The 19,802-nt window shown below is 32.8% G+C and overlaps 5 protein-coding genes and 1 long non-coding RNA gene across 7 annotated transcripts; 3 read left to right on the top strand and 3 right to left on the bottom strand.

Annotated features, from left to right (window-relative positions):
* The first annotated feature begins 1,194 nt into the window (after positions 1-1,194).
* LOC551868 (kelch-like protein 5) lies at positions 1,195-4,506 on the top strand. Its single transcript, XM_624254.5, has 9 exons — positions 1,195-1,690; positions 1,838-1,999; positions 2,102-2,415; positions 2,503-2,598; positions 2,691-2,880; positions 2,944-3,331; positions 3,402-3,614; positions 3,750-3,921; positions 4,016-4,506. Exons 1-9 carry the CDS (start codon positions 1,465-1,467, stop codon positions 4,091-4,093), a joined length of 1,839 nt encoding a protein of 612 aa, XP_624257.1. The 5' UTR covers positions 1,195-1,464; the 3' UTR covers positions 4,094-4,506.
* LOC550901 (protein phosphatase methylesterase 1) lies at positions 4,134-6,752 on the bottom strand. Its single transcript, XM_623296.6, has 8 exons — positions 6,453-6,752; positions 6,089-6,281; positions 5,915-6,024; positions 5,599-5,832; positions 5,291-5,356; positions 4,887-5,212; positions 4,671-4,803; positions 4,134-4,582 (listed from the first exon to the last, which is right to left on the bottom strand). The coding sequence occupies exons 1-8, from the start codon at positions 6,524-6,526 to the stop codon at positions 4,564-4,566; spliced, it is 1,155 nt and encodes a 384-aa protein (XP_623299.3). The 5' UTR covers positions 6,527-6,752; the 3' UTR covers positions 4,134-4,563.
* Positions 6,753-7,297: 545 nt separating this feature from the next.
* LOC107966045 lies at positions 7,298-12,215 on the top strand. Its single transcript, XR_001706438.2, has 2 exons — positions 7,298-7,679; positions 10,270-12,215. It is a non-coding gene; the product is annotated as an uncharacterized LOC107966045 (long non-coding RNA).
* Positions 12,216-12,616: 401 nt separating this feature from the next.
* LOC725283 lies at positions 12,617-15,240 on the top strand. Its single transcript, XM_001121151.5, has 2 exons — positions 12,617-12,772; positions 14,140-15,240. The coding sequence occupies exon 2, from the start codon at positions 14,140-14,142 to the stop codon at positions 14,830-14,832; it is 693 nt and encodes a 230-aa protein (XP_001121151.3). The 5' UTR covers positions 12,617-12,772; the 3' UTR covers positions 14,833-15,240.
* On the bottom strand, positions 15,228-17,033 carry LOC100577043. The gene is made up of 2 exons (XM_006571436.3): positions 15,856-17,033; positions 15,228-15,651 (listed from the first exon to the last, which is right to left on the bottom strand). Exons 1-2 carry the CDS (start codon positions 16,942-16,944, stop codon positions 15,316-15,318), a joined length of 1,425 nt encoding a protein of 474 aa, XP_006571499.1. The 5' UTR covers positions 16,945-17,033; the 3' UTR covers positions 15,228-15,315.
* A 328-nt stretch (positions 17,034-17,361) lies between these two features.
* Positions 17,362-19,619, bottom strand: LOC100576662. Of its 2 annotated transcripts, none has more exons than XM_003251696.4 (4): positions 19,324-19,619; positions 18,543-18,704; positions 17,881-18,003; positions 17,362-17,777 (listed from the first exon to the last, which is right to left on the bottom strand). In XM_003251696.4, the coding sequence occupies exons 1-4, from the start codon at positions 19,327-19,329 to the stop codon at positions 17,601-17,603; spliced, it is 468 nt and encodes a 155-aa protein (XP_003251744.2). In that variant the 5' UTR covers positions 19,330-19,619; the 3' UTR covers positions 17,362-17,600. The 2 variants fall into 2 exon arrangements, with proteins under 2 accessions (XP_003251744.2, XP_006571500.2); XM_006571437.3 differs by having other exon boundaries at positions 18,630-18,704.
* Between the last annotated feature and the right edge of the window lie 183 nt (positions 19,620-19,802).

Here is a 19,802-nt window from a genome sequence, read left to right as displayed (position 1 = left end):
TAAATGCTGCCATTTTTATGTACTATGTAAATACTAACAAAAATGAATAATTCATTTTATCTCTCTCTTTCTATATATATATATATATATATACATATACATATATATATATATATATGGAATATTTTATTAAAAATTTCAATATTTAAAAATTAGACATATAATAATAGCAATGATGTTATTATTGTTTATGTATATAAAGTATTAGTGTATTAGAAATAATTAAAGAGTTTTTCCTGTCAGTAATTTTTTGTAATATAAAGTATATATATATATATATATATATATATATAAACTTAACATGTATTTCTTATTAAACATCATTTACATATTATATTAACAAAACAAAATTATAGCATGCCAAAGTCAATAATGCACAGTTTAATATGTATATATAAGAATTTACAATTATTATTTTTTGAAAAGATTAAACAAAATTAATTTTAAACTTATATAATTATAAATATAAAAAAATTCCTTGTTAATAATGCAATAGAATAAAATGTAGGGTTGTGAAAAAAAAGGAATTATAATAACTAACATATGTCATAAAATTTTTAATGTACATGTTTCCAATATTGTATATTTTATATTATATGCATATTGTATTTATATGCATTCTATGTAATATCTATATGTGATCTCTAAAAAAAAAACGTGCCTCATTTAGGAAAAACAAATATAATTATTAAGTGAAATATGTTTATAATATAATATAAAGAATAATAAAATCGTAATTTTTTAAATATTTAATATTTTTTTCTTTTTATATTTTCCCTATAATATGATATAATATGATAGTTAACAATAAATCGATTTTTATACCAGTTATTTATGTGTGATATGAATTTTAAAATATTATTGTGCATATAATAAAATAAAAAATAAAAATTTTATAACCTAAAACTTATATTTAAAAATTATATATAAAAATTTACGAATTCTACAAACATAGATTTAAAAATATATAAATTTTTTTTATTTTTAAATTTATAAACTAATCATTAAAATATCTTATATTTTTTTTTACGAAAGAAATACTATTTATTTCATTTTATTTTTATTTAATAAAAAAAATATAATTTTATTTATGTACAAGATATTAATATGATTATTTTATAGTATTAATCATAAATGGCTCGTTTATTATTTTGAAATATATTATTATTTTTTTTATTTGAATTTATCACATATAGAACTTTGGTAAATGGAGTACGCTGACCCAAGAAACGAACAGAGCTGGTCACTGACCGTACCTAAACGCGAATCACTGTTTACATCCAGTTTTACATCTCAAACTGTCAAGGTGAAGCGCGGCGTCAACACTCCGTTATTGTCAAGCTTGAGTGCACAATAGAGTGTCGATCGTATGAGAATTAAAATACTTTCACAAAATAAAGTGCCTTGTGGAAATCAAACGTAGTGTTCTTACGAAAATATCTGTCAAAACCTATTCGCACAAAAATGTCAAGAACAAGCCATACCGGAGCAGGATCGAATAAAGTTGAGCTTGAATATTTGTTCTCAAACAAAGAAGCGTCTGCCAGTGAACATAGTATTTCGAGTATGGTATCTAATAGTTCTTCACAAGATGAAAATTTTCGCGTGTCAAAGCATGCGGAAAATAGTCTTAGAGTTATGGAAAAATATTTACATGAACAACAATTGACAGATGTCATTTTAATTGCAGGTAAATAGAGAATTTCTTTGTTTTCAAATACTACTAGTTAATCAACTCTGAGTCATTTGATTCTAAATTAAAACAAAAGATTTATAATTATTTAAACTTATAATTATTTAATATACAAATTACATCAATAATTCAATTTTTATTTAGGAAAAAGACACATTCCTGCACATCGTTTAGTACTTAGTGCAAGTTCAGAATATTTTGCTGCCATGTTTACAAGTTCTTTAAGAGAATCTGCACAAAATGAAGTTGAATTAATGGGTGTAGATGGAGATGCATTATGGACTTTAGTCTGTTATTGTTACACAGGTATAATTTTATGAAAAAAAAATATAAGAAATTTTATAAATATATTTTATAAATTATGGAAATATTAAAAATTTTCTTTTTTTTTATTTTTAAACAAAATAGGTTGCATAGAATTAAGGGAAGATAGTGTAGAAACTCTTTTAGCAACAGCACGTTTACTACAGTTAAATCCAGTTGTTAAAGCATGTTGTCAATTTCTTAGAAAACAACTTCATCCAAGTAATTGCTTAGGAATAAGAATGTTTGCTGATACACAAGGTTGTTCAGATTTATTAGATCATGCTCATGCATATACAACTAAACATTTTATGGAAGTTACAAAGAATCAAGAATTTTTATTATTATCTGCAAATGAAGTTGCCAAACTTTTAGAATCAGAAGATCTCAATGTTCCTTCAGAAGAAATTATTTTTCATGTAAAACTTTATATTTATATAAAGAAAATCATTAAAAAAAATTAATATAATTTCCATTGATTTATAATATTAATATTATTTATTTAGACACTTATGACATGGTTGGAATATGATCCAGAAAATAGACAGAAAGATGCAAGCAAATTATTAAGCCTTGTAAAGTTACCTTTATTATCTCCTGCAGTAAGTATTATTAAATATTTAATAAATAAATTTTATTCTATATAAAGAAAATAATGTAATTATTTGCTATAAACTTTATTATATTCACACAGTTTATAGCAGACAATATTGAAAGTAATGAAATGTTCAAAGATCAAAGAGTGGCACAAGAATTAGTTATGGAAGCATTAAAATATCATCTTTTACCAGAGCGTAGACCATTACTTCAATCAGGACGTACAAAACCCAGAAAAGCTACTGTAGGTCATATGTTAGCTGTTGGAGGAATGGATGCTAATAAAGGTAAATGAATTGAATATGAAATGATAAAATGGATATTTAATATGTTTAATATTTTTATTATAGGTGCTACTTCAATAGATGCATTTTCTTTGCGTGATAATGCTTGGAAATCTATGGCTACAATGAGTGGTAGAAGACTTCAATTTGGTGCTGCTGTTGTTGATAAAAAATTGATAGTTGCTGGTGGAAGAGATGGATTAAAAACATTAAATACAGTAGAATGTTTTGATTTTTCAACTTTTACTTGGAGTACATTATCCCCTATGAATATTCATAGGCATGGATTAGGAGTAGCTGTATTAGGTGGACCTTTATATGCAGTTGGTGGTCATGATGGTTGGAGTTTTTTAGATACTGTTGAAAGATGGGATCCAGCCACACGTCAATGGAGTTCAGTTTCTGCTATGTCTATACAAAGATCCACAGTTGGTGTTGCTGTATTAAATGATAAGTAAGTTTTCAAATTTGGTATGTATTCAATCATTTTATTATTGTTATATATCCTATATGTGTATGTTCAGATTATATGCTGTAGGTGGAAGAGATATAAGCTCATGTTTAAATACTGTGGAATGTTATGATCCCCATACAAATAAATGGACACCTTGTGCACCAATGTCAAAACGACGTGGTGGTGTAGGTGTAGGTGTCGTAAATGGATGTCTTTATGCATTAGGAGGTCATGATGCACCTTCTAGTAATCCTAATGCTAGCAGATTTGATTGTGTCGAAAGGTATATATATATATATATATTTTAAAAAATATATAATAGTCTATTTATTTATTAATTTTAGACTAATATATATATATATACACACACACACATATAAACGTTAGTGATTATTATATAAATATTACAATTGTATAGGTATGATCCTAAGACAGATACATGGACTATGGTAGCACCAATGAGCGTACCAAGAGATGCAGTTGGTGTTTGTGTACTTGGTGATAGACTTATGGCTGTAGGAGGCTATGATGGCCAACAATATCTCACTCTTGTTGAGGCATATGATCCACATCTTAATGAATGGGAACCAGTAAGAATATTATTTAATATTATAAAATATTTAAAAAAAAATTAAAATTTAAGATATTTATATTATTTATATCATAAAATTAATACATTTTAAGGTTGCTCCCTTAAATGCTGGTCGTGCGGGAGCTCCATGTGTTGTTATAAAAAACGTAACAGGTTTCGGATTTGATTAATGATAAAATTCTGCATAAAGTATGGAACTTCAAAAGCAAGTATGGAACTTCAAAGTATTTTAATTAAAAATCTTACATCGGAAGATAGATACAGAAGAAGATATTTGCAAATGTTACTATATCATAAAAGTAACATTATTTTTGTCTATAAATATATGTTTAAAACATAGTGTTTCAACACAGACAAAGCAATGTTTGTACTCCATTTGATACGTTGCATATACTATCGTGAATTTGTACATATTTATACCTATATCTTTTGTATAAACATATTCAAATTTATTTTTAACAAATACATTTTTTACGTCGAACAAATTTATTTTTCTTGTCGACAAAATGTTTTTATTTACATATGTATTCATATATATTTTGTGAACATATTTTTAAATAAATAAAATGCTCATTTTAACTAATTTATCGAATTTTATAATCATGTTACTTGACAAATGTCTGTTATTTTTCATAAAATCCTAACAAGCAGGAAATGTTCTGAAAAATATACAAAAAATAAATTCATGTAAAAATTCGTATTGTGATCTATTCTTTCTTATAATTTAGTAATTAAAATTAAATTTACCGTGGAAAATCAGATGCTGATTCTGCAAATTTATGTCTAACCATAAAAGTAGCAATTGCTTCTGCTACTTTATCTGGAACATCTTCATGTACTGCATGTCCACATGCTGGTAATACTTGCATTTGAAATTTACCTAATGAAAAAAAAAAAAATAATTTAGAAATATTTAATATATTTAATTAATTTTTATACAATTTAATATCGATAATACTGTACCTTGCATTTGTCCAACAGTAAGTTCTCGGTCTAATCTGTCGACACCAGCTAGTAATAATACTTTTGGAACTGGTACATTTAAAAATGCTGTTGACAAACCCTTAAACCATCCAAGCCAATGTTGTTCAGTTTTTGATAGATCTATTCTCCAAACATATTTTCTAGTAGCAGTAGTACCGGTTGGAGTAGATGGTGGTGGCATATTTATTGGTTCCTCTTCTTGAATAATATCTTCTCGTGGAATTGTAGTCTCAGAAATACACTGGCATGTCGATGATTGTGACAACAAATCAATATCATGAGTGGCTAATTTATTAGTTTCGATGCTACAGCAATACAAAACATAATATATTAGAACAGTTGCTGAGCAGTGATGATATATGAATATATCGATATGTACTAACTTTCTTATTTGTCCAGGAACTGACACCTTAGCTGATTGTATGTTACGGATTTGGCCACTTCGTACACTAAAATGTGGATAATTAGAGACATTCTTCTATAATCTCGTTTTTGATTATACAACACAAATATGTAATATATTAAAGAAGTAAATAACATTTTAGTTTGTACAGGATCAGCCAAAAATGTGCCTTCCTTCTGAAAAATGTACTTAGAATAGCAAGTTTTCTTGACTGATAAAAACTACATGAAAGACACAGAAAGATGTACTTAATTACTTTATGTTTTTTTAAAATTTAAAAGTACTAACCACCATTCCACAGCTTGGGAAATAGAACTAAAACTAGATGGTCTTGATCTTAGAAAGCTTTGCATAGATGCTAATGCATCCATGGCTGTCCCTTCAACAACATCAATAACTCCTAATCCACATAAATTTGTGATTAATGATGCAGCTCTAACAGCTACTGCACCACCCATACTATGGCCCACTAGGATGACAGGATTATTTTTTGTTGTTGCATTTACAATTGCTGCAACATCTCTAAAAGTTAAAAAAAACATCGATAATATGATATTTTTATATTTATAATTATAAAATAATTAAATAAAAATATTAAATTTACTTTGCTAAGGTATCAGCAGATAAATCTTCTTCATTCGAAGTTTGAGTATCTCCATGTCCTCTAAGATCAATTGCCATAACTTTACATACTATCATAGTCATAATTGATTTCTGAAACATATACGATATGAGAATTATAAATTTATATTTCAAATATTTAATAATTAATACCTACAGTGAATTCTGCCCATGTTAATGCACTGTAACCACCCCCATGTAACAATACTAATGTCGGGCCATCTGTACCCTTAGTATAAATATGAAATATGTCATCTCCTATTTTCACATCTTGAGAATGATCAAAATATGGAGTCCATTGAACTGGATCATAATCTCTCTTACGTTGAAATCCCTTTGATTTATTAATCCTATTCATTACAAAAAAAAAAAAAAAAATATTTAACTTAATAAACTTAGAAATTTTCTATTAAAAATCCACGTTAAAAAATTCGTATTATTAAGTTATTTTTATGAAAAAATTTGACTTTAATAGGATTTCATTTAATAACTTAAATTTATATAAGTCATAATAAACTAACCTAGAACTAATTCCAAAATTGACACCCGACGGTGGTAGTTTTGATTTCAAAATCGATTTTTGGAGGGAAGACATGTTAGTATGTATTCAACAAATTCTTCTGTTTTTCTAATAATACTATTTGCAATTATAATTATGTTCACTGTTTTTATAGATACATCACAAATTATAGTATCGTTGTTATTTTATTCACAATTAACGGAATACTAAACTTCTCTGACAGCTTTAGCTTGTTACTACCTGAATCCAGTATTTCTATATTCGATATAAAGCGCTCCGATGAAAATTTATTGCTGATACAGCGTCTCCCTCTTTTTTATCGATCGATCTCTTGTGCAATGTTATCTACTGTCGATATATACAACAGACTCAAATGATTAAAGCATCACGAGTTAGAGCTTCGGTTAAACTTAACAGCATGGCGCTACTACAACAAATTATGGCGCGTTAAAAGAAAAAAAAATATTTCGTTTTATATTATTGAGGTATATCCATATTTATATCCATATTTGCCAAGCAAAATATTAAAATAATTTTTAATCGTACAACATATCGAATGAATAACCTTATATATATTTCCCTTTTTTTAATCCTTTCTTTTCTCATTCACTCAAAAAATTTAATCAATTCGGCGATTCGATAAATTCAATTGTCAACGATATCTTGAGAGATCAAAAATAAAAATAATTCATTTAATTTCACATATTTTTAGAAGAATATAAATAAAAACAACGAGAAAAAAAAACTTAGAGAATGTTCGTTTGAACCATCGACGTTCATCTACTCACCTGACCTGACGCAATATTTCTATTCTTCTTAAATCTTACCCAACCTCGTGTCCATGAAACGAAGAAGCCGAGGTCGAAACTGGAAATCGTCAATGCCATCGAGAATCGGACGATGACAGACGCGTGAATAGTCGCAAGCGGAGGGGCCATCCACTGTCGACGAAGCCTTACCTGGTGACTCAACTTGCGTATGTCGGTTTCAAAGCGCCGAAAGAAAGGGAAAGTACCCGGGACATCGAAGCATGGGAGCCTGGCATGCTCTCAGTCCGCGGAAAGCGACTGAACGCATACGAGAAACGATCCTCCGATCTGTCGCGCATTCGTGGAAATCGCGATCGAGATTCGTGGTGTGCACTGCTGGAATTATCATTCGTAGGACACTCGCTGGTCCTGATCGGTGAGATTTTTCCATGACGCAGATCATGCCAGATCGAAAAATGGTAAGGAACGATCCATGTCTATCTTTATTAATTTTTTTCTAGAGTAAATATTTTATATTTATAATATATATTACGTGTTATACATCTTTTGTTTGAAATACATCTTTTTTATATTTAACTTGGTTATCGATGACCAAAAGTTTGAAAGTTGTTTGAAATTTTGAACGATTCGAAGATCAAACGATCAAACGCGAATTATTTATGCCAAATTTTTACTGGAAATTGTTGTGACTTTTTTGAAAAATTAAAACTTTTAAAATTTTTCAAAGGCTAATAAAAAGAAAAGAAAAAATTTTTATAGATAGAAGATATTCTTGTTTGCGTAGCTACAGAGATCGAAATAAAGCGTATATATTTTTATTTCCACGAGGAACCTCGTGGAACCGTTCAAGATATAAGATAAACGTGTATTTTGTTCGATATATACCGCGTATATACCAGTCAGATTTTTCACGGAACAAGGACGCCACGATATCGGAGAAGGGATCGAAAATCTGGAAGTCCTTCACAAACCATACTCATTCTGTTCTTTTGACCTAAAAAAAAACGAATTCGAATTAACAACTGAGAGTTTTTTTCTATAATTATCACGAATATCGATGCGTATCGATGTGTTTAAACACGTTGAATTAGCATCTAAAAATTCACATTCCATCTTAGATACGTACAAAACCTTTAAACAACCTTGAACGCTTTAGATCGGTTACCGATCTCTTTTGAAACTTTTACAAACTTTTACAAGTTGTATACGCGCAAAGAATTAAATCGATTATCACGATACATCGCGTAAAACCACATAAATACAATCTTGTACAAAATATATTTTGTACGAGAAAAGAGGAGAGGGAGAGAGAGAAAGAGGGAGGGATTACAAGCATTTCGATATTAGGTTCAAGAACCGCAACCGAGGTCAATCGTACCTTCGTTACAGGTATACTTCGTAATAGTGTAGCTCACGATCTACTCGTCGGATAATACTATTATGCCAGCATTACGCAATCGCGAAAATTTCACTTTCCGCGGTGTGATCGCGCGCGCGCGCGCGCGCGCAAGCGTTCCAGCAAACTCGCTTGCACGCGTATATACGTCGTTACCTTTAAATCGACGTGGATTTTTTTTATCGTGCGTTCGTGCTCTCTCATCGTCTCTCTCTCTCTCTCTTTTCGATACTTTTTCTTTCTTTCTTTTTATCAGACTCGTTTGACGATGTTCGGTCAACTGATGTGGTCTGTCAAAACACGAGTACTTAATACAGGAACGATCGCACAAACTGCAACGAGTTTCTTCAATGGATGGTATTTTTGGAATTTGATACACACGTATTTATCACACCTCTTGGAATTAAATAGCTTATTTTTAATCCCAAGAATTTGGAGAGAAGTACAATAATTTTTTCTGAAATTTCTTTCGATATTTTTTTATTCTTTCGATCAAAAGAATCAATAAGTTGAATCGAGTCTTCTTTATTTATTTATTATGTATGAAATTTAAGATATCACAATGAATTACACAACAGTTACGAATGATATGCTTTGCGATTGCGCAATCGATATAACCGGATGAACTACGTAATTCGTTCATATAGCGAGTTTAAAACATAATCGTGCAACAATAACAGGAATGAAAAAAAAACTTTTATTATAAAATCGGTAAAAGCGATAATTTTTAATGTTAAAAAAATTGAAAAATTCGTTGATTAAAATTCAGACTTTATGGATTTTATCGTAAAAGGTAATTTTCGTTTATTTTAAGAATCTAGTAGAAATTGTGATTAAGTAGAAAAGAATTTTGCTCTTACGTTTCGTTCTATCCTGTCACCCCTATTGTTCCATTTCTCCGTTTCAATAATAGAGTGTAAAAATAATCGACTCGATCGAACAATGTTTTGCTGTGCTTTTTAACTGCGCAATCCGGTATTCATTGTTCCGCATATCGTACGAAAGAGTGGATCACCTTTCCAACAGAACTCGTTATTATAAATAAAATAAAATCAAATCGATGTAAACGGATGAAGATCCTTGAAATTATACTCGAAACGACGCAGTGACGCCTTCGAGGGAAAGAAAAAAAAAAAAAAAAAAATCAACAATGTTTTTACTCGGAGAAATAAGGAAGAGAAGGGATTGAAATTCATTTATTTGCAAACAAGAGAAAAACTGTTTTCAAATAAAAAATAAGACAAGAAAGGATGATGAATTATCTTAAGAGAAATTGAAAAAAAAATATTTCTTCTAAACTAAACTTTTATTCACTTGTTATGAATATATATTGAAACGGAGAATTCGAAATGTATTATTATGCTGAAGGTGCCCAGGCTCTTATATATCCCAAGTCTTTCAAACAGTCTTTGAAAAGTGAGCGTCGTAAAAAGACAAGACAAACCTAACCGATTAACCAAGTGTCACGTGCGCTATCCTGAATATCATCGATATTCTTACAAATACAGTGGACGTCGTTTAAAAATCAGGATTTGATTTAGAAAAAAAAAAAAAGAAAAAGAAGGAAAATATTCTTGAGTTTTAGAATAGAAATTTCATTAAAAAATTCTATTTTGAACACACTTTTCACTTACGCTTTTCTCTATTTTTAGGAATCGTCCGGTTAACCAATCACAAACACGAAGGATATATATCAATCATGATTCTAAACACGTATTGGATTCGCGGAATCGAATTATCCGAAGGTGGCGCGGATGCTTCAGAATTTCTGAGTGCCTGACATTTTGGCCAATTAGGAGGAGTCACGATGTTGGATCCAGTTCTTGGAATAACGACGGTATGGTGGTTGGTGATATACGCCAGTGTTCTGCTGCTGCTGTCGCCCTTGGTGCTGCTTTTCATCGTGTTCCTACCGAATTTCCCGATACTGTTGCTCAGAAGAATGTGCTACATACCGATAGAATCTATATAACGAAATCGAGTTCGTCCATTTCTTAGAGATCGTCTCTCGTTTATTTAGAATTTTACATAACGGTATGGAAGGTCAGTAAGTTAATTCTTTAGAGAAAAAACAATTGTAAAAAGCACAAAATTATGCAGAAAGAATTTTGATATCCTTCTAATCGTAGAAGAAATTGCCTCTTGGAGGAAGAATTTCTTGGTGAAATTATAAATATACGAAGAGAGTTACGATAGTCTATGATTCTATAAAATTCTACAGTTAGTTTTAAATTATATTTCCGAGCATTGTAAATTCAAAGTAATTACTTTTATTATTTTGTAAGAAAGTATGTGCGGGATCGATATCTATGACATTGTTCGAGAATGGAATGTACTGATTGTTAAGACTACTATCTGCTCATCAATGTATATATATTTCCGCTGTTCAATCGAATCAAAATTAATGATAAAGTCAACATCCGTCGATATGTAACTTTTAATTAATAACTTTGTATATTTAAGTTTATTAGGAGCATCACTCGTATCATTCAAATATTTCCCATTTTATATTAAAATTACAATGTATCTTGGAATACCAAGTACCTACACTCTACATGATTAACTAGAATTATAAAACGTTTTATATTAAAAAATTTGTATTTATATATAAATCAACCGTTAGTTGTATTCCAAGTTGTAACTTTTCGCACACGATTCGAATCCTCAATCGGTTATTTCCTTCTCACGATTCTTATAATCTTTCGTTGCCAAGATTTCGCCATGATTCTACGCGCGAAAAGAACGGATATGTAAAATAACCGATATAACGGGAACAGAATTTCGCAAAGTATAAATCGTGAAAATTTCAAAAGAGACAACCTTCGTCGATTCTGGCGTCATTTTAAGTTAATTTAATTAACATAAGATAAGCAGTTTTTTTGCATACAAACGTCCGATCAGTGAGAAGATCGAAGATGTTCCTGAGAACAGCGATTGTCTCGCAAATTTTCTCGAGGTATTGTTCCATATTTTCTTTTCCTTTTTTTTTCATATTTTACGTAAACGGGAGTATGCGTCATTGAACATTCACCATTGATCTTGTTGGCCTCTTTTTCTTGGAATTATCGTCGTCGAATTATTTTTTTTCCTGTAATATTTTTTTATAAACGATACATTACGATCGATTGGATAATTAATACATGTCAGTTCGAAGTACGATGTAAACTTTCGTGCATACGTGAAACGTATACAGTCACTTGTTATGTTGGACCAATCATCGATGAGTTTAATAACGATCGAAAACTTTAATGCCTCTTTTTCTTTATTTTTCGTTCGAAAGGTTTCAATCTGCTCGGGGAATTTACGTTCCCCGATCATTATTAAATGCCATGCATTTCTATCGCATATTCACGAGAAAAATAAAAAAAGATAATAAAATAATGTAACGTACTTGATAGCTAACGAGTACCTGAGCACGGGTATCATCAATCAATTTATTGATAAATGCTCGATCGATGAAAGAGTATCCTCTATATATAGAACGCGTTTAGATCTTTTATTATCCAACTTTGCCATTTGTGTGAGAAGCCCTAATCGTTAGTATATTATCAGTGTACATTATCAGTGTCAATTTAATATCACCATTATTGGCTTTTAATACGTTATTTATTACCTTACTTTAACAATTCCTTTTTCCCTGACAGGATCAAAAATTTATTTCTCAAACAATATACTGAATATCGAATCTAATGAAACATTCTAATGAAATTCTGAGATACAGAAACTCATAATATTAATTAAAAAAAAAAAGAAAATTGAAATATTTTCGAGTAAAAAGCTAGATATTATTTATTCAGCTCGAAGAGTACATTGAATAAAAAATTTTAAAAATTTAACATATTAAATATTTATTTCGTGTTTGAACAATTCGGTTCGATCGAATGTATCCGGTGCGATCCTGTGCACAGGTAAATGCCTGTCCTTCTGCCAGTTCAGTAGTTGATGTAGACGGGCCTCATGTTGAACATTACAGTACCGATCGCGGAGTACTTTCGCCAAGTGGCGTGTAGTGGGGGAGGTAGGACTTGAACCCTGAGACCCCATGGGCCATATATACTACGGTTCCATGCAGCTCTCTTGCTACTTAGTGTCAGCTTCTCGACGATCCTTGTTGTTTCACAGGGGAGACACATCGAGGAAGGACAGATCTAAAAGGTAAGCGACGTTTTCATTCATTTCGTCGGCCGATCATCATCTATCGTTCCGATCTACGCGATGAAAACTCGATCGTTCGTTTTCCTCGTCAGAACAGCATCGCTTAAAAACGTTGCAAGAACAAAAGAAAGAGCACAATTGATAAAAGAAAAAAATTCGCGCGTGTCAACGGGATGAATCATTTTGCATTATCCATGCTAAAGATATTTTATTTCAAAGCAATAGCGATTAAGTTTATTGTAACTTTTTTTTTCTTTTTCTTTTTTTTTTTTTTTATCAAAAGTAACCGCTTTCGTCGGCGAGATGTGTTCTCTCTAAAGATTATTCGAAGACCAAGAGGAACGCAAGAATTTCACTAGGCGCGACAACTCGGCTGTGGGTACACACCTACGACGAAAGAAAACAGTCAAGATTCTTATTCCGTGCACGCGTGGTTCGCCTCTTTCGTATGCGATCGTTTGATCGAGCGCACGCGAGATCTTTACTCGTGGATGGCAATTACATTTCCATGTGAAAACAAATGGTCACTTGATCGACACGCGGTCGGATCATGCGAGTTCCTTTCTTCGAAAATATTCTTCGATGAATATTGTGATTGATTCCATTCTCGAGAAACACAGATAAAAGATAATAATAAACCAGAAATCAAGCGGAATTCAAACTTTTACGAGATATTATTATATTCCTCGAAAAGAAATTATATATATACATATTAAATCACATTGATTTTTGATCCTAATATATGATAACAAATTTGAAATTTAAATTTTAATACGACGAGTTTATGTTAAATTCATTTTACGAGAATAATTACTTCAATAATTTACGTTATATGAATTTAAAGAAGATTGTTTATTCTTCTTTAAATATTTCGATTTAAAGAATGTGAATAAAAAAAAAAGAAATTGTCAGTAGACTATATAATTAGATGATCAAAATTTACATCGATACGAAATTTAAAAACGACTCGAAAACAGGATATACATATATATATCGTAATAAACGGATATATTTTATACACACAGTAAGCCGACGTTACTTTTCCACTAACCCAATATACAAGTATTTCTGCATAGCTTTGTTCTTGCATCAACGTTTGATAGCCGCAACTGTCTCTCGTACGTTGATTTTAAAATCTCTTTATGTGCACGCGTGCTTGCGCTAGATTTATCGGCTGCGAGCCCGAACAAGGGACTTTGAACTACATATCGTTTTTCTCCTCGTCACATTTACGATTTGCCGCTTGTATATCCGTTTCGATTACGCATCGATCCGATATACAATAATACCGTTCCGTTAAATTTTCATTGTTCCCATTTTTTATATCCCATTTTTACTTATTACTACGCTTTTCCAATTATTTCCAGATGAATCTACTCGTCGTTCTCGCCTTGATAAAGTTCGCGTCGGGGGATCCGGGTGGGCTTCTCAAAGTTCCCAAAGTGTACAACGCCGTGATCACGAGCAATCAAAACTTGTCTCCGTCCCGAGCATACCCGGTAATCCAACCCGTGATCCATAGGACGGCGATCGGTTACGTGCCGCCAGTTTACTACACCCAAGTGGCGCCTCATTTAGCCGGGCCGGAAGTGGTGCACCTTTCCCAACGGGTGTTGAAACAGCCGAGCGACGTTCAAACCGCCCCCTCGTCGCCCTCCGTCGAACGGTCCAAGTCGACCGACAAAACGGAATCGACGAGTCCCAACGTGGAAGAGGAGGAGGAGGAGGAAGGAGAGGTCTCGAAGTCGGGATCGAAGGGGAAGAGCGGGGACCAGGAACCTCTCAGCTTCTATCCCAATTACCAATCGTTGTACTACGACCCTTATTTCTACACGTACAGCGGATTCAATCCTCACCTGGTTCCCGGCACTTACTACGTCGACTATCAACCCTACGGCACCCTCGAACCTATCCCCGCAACCACGCCGAGAAACGGGCTCGCCGAGCATCTGCTCCCAGCCTATCACGAGGAGAAGAAACTCTCTGGGAAGGACGAGAAGGAGAGAATACCGGATGTGCCGCCGCCACCCCTTCCAACAGCCGTGCCGAAAAGTTCTTGAGGCGGAACCGGTCCGACGAGGTTCGTTCTCGCGTAAACGTTTTGATGCCCGTTGATTATCAGACTGATTATCAGAGTTCGTTTCATCGAGATCGAAGCGAAGCGAAGTTAACGAGAGACGATTAATTTGGTCCGTTCAACCATCATTGTGTATAAATTGCGTTAACGTGGATTGAAGAAAAGGATGATTTTTCTTGAGGGATGGTTACACAGTTACTTATCTTATTTTCGCGATTATTTATGAATAACATTTTATTTCGACTAACTTATGGTGTTAATATCTAATATTTTATATATTTTATATATTTTATATTCGTTGTGGCAGATTTCTTTTATGGATTTCCACTTTTTTTGTATTCGTGTGACATACACTTAGAAATAAAATATTATATTCGCTTTGTTAAAAGTATATATTTTTTTTAATATGAGAAGAGAAAGATTGTATTTAAAGGAAACATTATATAGAAAATATATATATGTAGATTTATGTTTCGACGTGATCGCAGCGATCGTTTATCTTTCTCACGGCCCAGATCTTTATTACGTATAAAAATTCCATATTCGTCAACCCCTTAGCGATAAATATTAAAGATCTTATACTGCCATCGTTGTTACGATTTACATCGATATTCAGCGTGGTATTACTGTTCTTCACTGGCACGATTCTTATGCAAGTGACGCACAGTGAACCATCCAACGTAGTTGTTAAATCCATATCACTCTGTATCGAATTTTCCGTATTGATGATTAAATTGTGCTGATATATTAATTTACCCGAGCAAACACCCCATTTCAGAACAATGTCGTCCTCTTTCTTATCCTGAAAAATATTTGTCGGATTATTTATATAAATCAATTTGAAGAAGAAATTTAAAAGCGCGACAGACATTTACTTGTAACTTTTCATTCATCTTTTACAACTTATCTCTAAACATTGAATCTATTGAGTTTAATTTTATTACGTATTTTTTAGCGCAAATATAATGGAAGTTTGTTGAATATGCATGTACACGTTCGTACTTACTGGTTTCGAAACACTTCCGTTACTTTTGCTGTCAACTTTGCCGTTCAAATGATTCTGATATGCATATACGTTTGACCTGTCACTTGTGACTCGATCCATATTATTAGATACCGTTGTCGTTTCTATTACTTGTTTCCGACTCTTTGTCGTAGGAGGAATCATGGAAATTAAAACGGCATCGTCGATGAAATTTTCTCTACGCTTGTCGAGCAACGTCTTATCAATTTTTTGAACGTTATTCGTCTCGATCTTGGCGGATACATTTTGAACATCGTTCGTTTCAATTTTACCCGATGTACTATTATTTCTATTAAATTTTTCTCGTAAATTATAGGACGTGTACTGGGGAGTGGTGGCAATGGTGGTTGCGGTGGTCACCCTTTTCGCGTACTTCTTCGCTATCTCTTTCTGTCGAGCGTAAAATTTCTCCATAACCTCTTTCCTCATCGCGTAATAATCGGATTTGTCATCTTTCAAATTCCTCGAGTGCATCGCGCAACGCCTCGACCTGTTTATTCGATCCTCGTTCGTATTCGCGAAATAATAACTCGCTTGTCGCCCGCCGATTGTTTTCTTCGTGGATTTATCATCGTTCGAATAGGTCAACTGTTGTTCTTTGCTCCTCCACTCCTTCTTGTAATCAGCCCGAGTTCGGATCAGTTTCAATTTCTTGTAGCTTTTCTTCGAGTCTTTCGACTCGTTCGATACTTTCGTCCTATTCCTTTCCACTATGTCGGGTAAATCTTCTCCATCGATCCCTTTATCCGTTTCACGTTCCACGATCGAACGATATTCCCTATCACGAGGGGAGTGTATCCCAACCACGTGCCACACTCGATGAGGAGGTATCCTGAAAGCTGGCGCCGCCTTAATCTCGAAATCGTCGATTCGGGAACCCCTCCCATCGGTAGCTTCAATTTTTCCCAATTTCAATCCCTTCATCCTGTTATCAACTACGTCGTAAGTCGGTTTATTCGCCACCTGATAATCCCGTCTCACGGTTTTCTTCCCGTGCAAGATGGACGTCCCGATTATCACGAAAACTACCAGTACGAAAACACCGACCGACCAAATATTTTTCACGCTCATGTTTCGAGATGCGTACGATCCGAGCACCAAGAAGGGAAATGAAACACGTTCGAACACGCGGCGTATCTTTGACCCCGGTTTATCTTCTGCTTAATGTAGGATGGGAGAGTCTTTTTCATCGGTTGGACGAGCGATTCTTCCCTCCTGATGCATAATTATAGAAAATCGTTCAATGAGATTTATTCGTGAAAGTAGACTAATTGCTTGCCTTCTGATTCGAGAGTCGATTATTTTACAGTCGAAGCGCGTCCCTCGGAAGAGAAGTTGCAATTGCTCTTATCTCATATTTTCTGACATAATTAGAACGAAATACGTATAATATTTTGTTCAATAAATGGACAATCGTAAAATTAATAATCGTAAGGGAAATGAATTACATTATGAGTTGTAAATTGAGATATAAAAGTGTTTTTATTTAATTAACGTAAATTTTTATACAGGAAGGAAATTAATTATTTCTTAAAAATTTCTTGATAATTAAACGACTGTGAAATATCATTGAATTTATAAAATCGATGAAGATATAATATTTTCAAATGTTTCGAGGCATAAATGTATAAAAAAGATTTGTTAGTCAAATTTTAAGAAGTAATGAAAATAGAAAATAAAAAGAATTTCGCAAAATTTCGTTCCACCACGTACAAAACTTATTTCGATTAAATATAACGAACGTTATCATCCGTTGCTTTCTCCTTTTTAACTTTTTCATTTCCTCTCCTTTTTTCGATCTTTGTCTCCAACTTTTCAATACTATCGCCATCTTCATCGATCGGTTTTGCACCAGTCGATGGTTGATCTCCTGGATGAGGGGGAACAGGTAATAATGGATACACCTTAAAAACAAATTAATCAAAAATAGAAATCGATCTCTCTCTATGAAGTTTAAAATTTCAATTTTAATCAAAACGAATCGATGTTCTTTTTTTTTCTTTTTACCGGATTCAATGGTAGCCGGAAGTCGTAAGTCGGGGTTCCATAGTAAAAGCTATAAACAGGTAAATGAGAAGCAGGCAGTTTCCCATGCGCTATGATAGGAGCCGCATTTACCTCGGAATGTACCTGACGAGATAAGCGAAAATATCAAATATTATGAATGAATAAACGAGTATGAAAGAGCGTTGCATTCGTTAAACCAATTTTTTTTTTTGCAACGAAATCAACGGAATCGGTTTTTGAATCGACCACACCTTTTTTCAATTATAATTTTTATATTTCTTTTTACGATTATGATAATTTAAGAAACATATTTATTTCGATATAGCTATAAAAGAATAAATAAAAGTGATTTATGAGCCATTATACGAAAAATATTATGATCATACAGTAAATATTTTATGCCCGCTACGATGATAGATTTTTAATATTTCACACAATATTCTATTAATATTCCCATCAGATATATTTGATTAATACACGATGTTTAAACTACGATGTTTACGTTTACTTTAAACTATTAAAAGTAAATCTTCATTATAATTATGAAAAGATATGTATATTTAGCTATCGTAAAAACGATTTATTTAACCGTATAAGAAAACGTTTGGATTCGAATTATTTCGCGTTACATTGTGCGTTATTATGTTAGCATAATACGTTACGTTATAAACGTAATAAGGAGAATCGTGGTACGGAAGAAATCCTCTGTTGGTGGTTGTGGAAACGTATCGATGATTGTCGGAACGTACCACGCTTGGCCACAGTGGTTTCGATTCTATCGAAGCGATCAGCAACGCAGCGAAGGCAAACGACGTCACGTGGACCTTGAAAAAAAAAAAAGAAAAAGAAAAGGAAAGAAAGAAAGAAAGAAAAAAAAAAGAAGAAGAAAGAAAAGAAATTGTAGAAAGATCGCGATGAATTTCAATCAATAGGAATTTCTTGCAATTCGAGAGGAATACTTCAATTCGTATACGAGGAACAATGCGGCAGTTAGTCACAGATTGATCGTTCTCTGCGTCGAATAAAGTAGTAGCTCAGGCTTTTGATAATACATAAAACTTTGGCTCGATGCGCAGTATCGCGTGGCTCGCATATCAATTGATCTCGATTCGCAGGCAACACGGAAAGAGATTTGGTCGGGAGATGTAACGGTTATTCGCGTCTTGGGAATTATTTATAAAACCAGTCGATTCTCTTCACTCTTTCAACCCTTCCCAATCTGCCCAATTCCTTTCACGCGCAACAGAAAGAAAGAAACTTTTATTTTAAAAATATTAAAAATCCTTAAATCTTTTACTGTTACGATCCTACGTATTTGCGTTAAAGGTGTGAGAGAAAAAGAAAAAGGAAGAAAAAAAAGGGGAGGGGGAAATAATTGCCGATGCAAACTCGCAAACGTAAAGTTTACGAATGAGTAATTGACACGAACAGATTATTGCTTACCTGCATAGCGCGATACACAACTTCTCTATAGGCCTTGCAAACTATCTTCACCAACTAGAAATTTCAGCCCTGCCCGCCCATTTATATATTCCTCGTCGAGAGTAAACTTCTCCCACCCTTCTCCTCCTATAATATCATCTGCGATTGTTTTCTTTTTTTTTTCTTTTTTTTTGCTCCTACGCTCAATTCTTCTTCCGTCGTTTTCGATCATCCGACGCGAACAACGGGATACCTGCTCGTGATATTTTTTCGCGCTTCGTCATGTTACGCTTCAAAACTGTTTCTGTTCGCAAATCCAATAGAGGAGAGTTTAATTTATAAGATGCAATTTTTATTCGATAATTAAATTAGGACGATGAAAGTTCGAAATCACGAATTCTTCGTGTTTTTTTTTTTTTTTCAAAACCTTGAAATGGATGGAAGAAAATTGTTGTACGAGTTTGTATCTGGTACAATACGAGTATACTGTAAATACGGTA

The sequence above is a fragment of the Apis mellifera genome, linkage group LG1, assembly GCF_003254395.2.
Source record: "Apis mellifera strain DH4 linkage group LG1, Amel_HAv3.1, whole genome shotgun sequence".
Lineage (NCBI taxonomy): Eukaryota > Metazoa > Arthropoda > Insecta > Hymenoptera > Apidae > Apis > Apis mellifera.
This window is presented reverse-complemented; position numbering and strand designations above follow the sequence as displayed.

Excerpts from the sequence above, each read along its gene's own strand:
- LOC100577043 (XM_006571436.3), bottom strand. The coding sequence starts at position 16,944 with ATGAGCGTGAAAAATATTTGGTCGGTCGGTGTTTTCGTACTGGTAGTT. Across the intron at positions 15,652-15,855 it reads ACGGAAGTGTTTCGAAACCA|GATAAGAAAGAGGACGACAT; the intron begins GTAAGTACGAAC and ends AATATTTTTCAG.
- LOC551868 (XM_624254.5), top strand. The coding sequence starts at position 1,465 with ATGTCAAGAACAAGCCATACCGGAGCAGGATCGAATAAAGTTGAGCTT. Across the intron at positions 2,881-2,943 it reads AGGAATGGATGCTAATAAAG|GTGCTACTTCAATAGATGCA; the intron begins GTAAATGAATTG and ends TTTTTATTATAG. Across the intron at positions 3,922-4,015 it reads ATCTTAATGAATGGGAACCA|GTTGCTCCCTTAAATGCTGG; the intron begins GTAAGAATATTA and ends ATACATTTTAAG.
- LOC550901 (XM_623296.6), bottom strand. The coding sequence starts at position 6,526 with ATGTCTTCCCTCCAAAAATCGATTTTGAAATCAAAACTACCACCGTCG. Across the intron at positions 6,282-6,452 it reads AATTTTGGAATTAGTTCTAG|GATTAATAAATCAAAGGGAT; the intron begins GTTAGTTTATTA and ends TGTAATGAATAG. Across the intron at positions 5,833-5,914 it reads TCTGCTGATACCTTAGCAAA|AGATGTTGCAGCAATTGTAA; the intron begins GTAAATTTAATA and ends TTTAACTTTTAG.
- LOC725283 (XM_001121151.5), top strand. The coding sequence starts at position 14,140 with ATGAATCTACTCGTCGTTCTCGCCTTGATAAAGTTCGCGTCGGGGGAT.
- LOC100576662 (XM_003251696.4), bottom strand. Across the intron at positions 18,004-18,542 it reads CTCCTTATTACGTTTATAAC|GTACATTCCGAGGTAAATGC; the intron begins GTAACGTATTAT and ends TTATCTCGTCAG. Across the intron at positions 17,778-17,880 it reads TCCGGCTACCATTGAATCCG|GTGTATCCATTATTACCTGT; the intron begins GTAAAAAGAAAA and ends TTTGTTTTTAAG.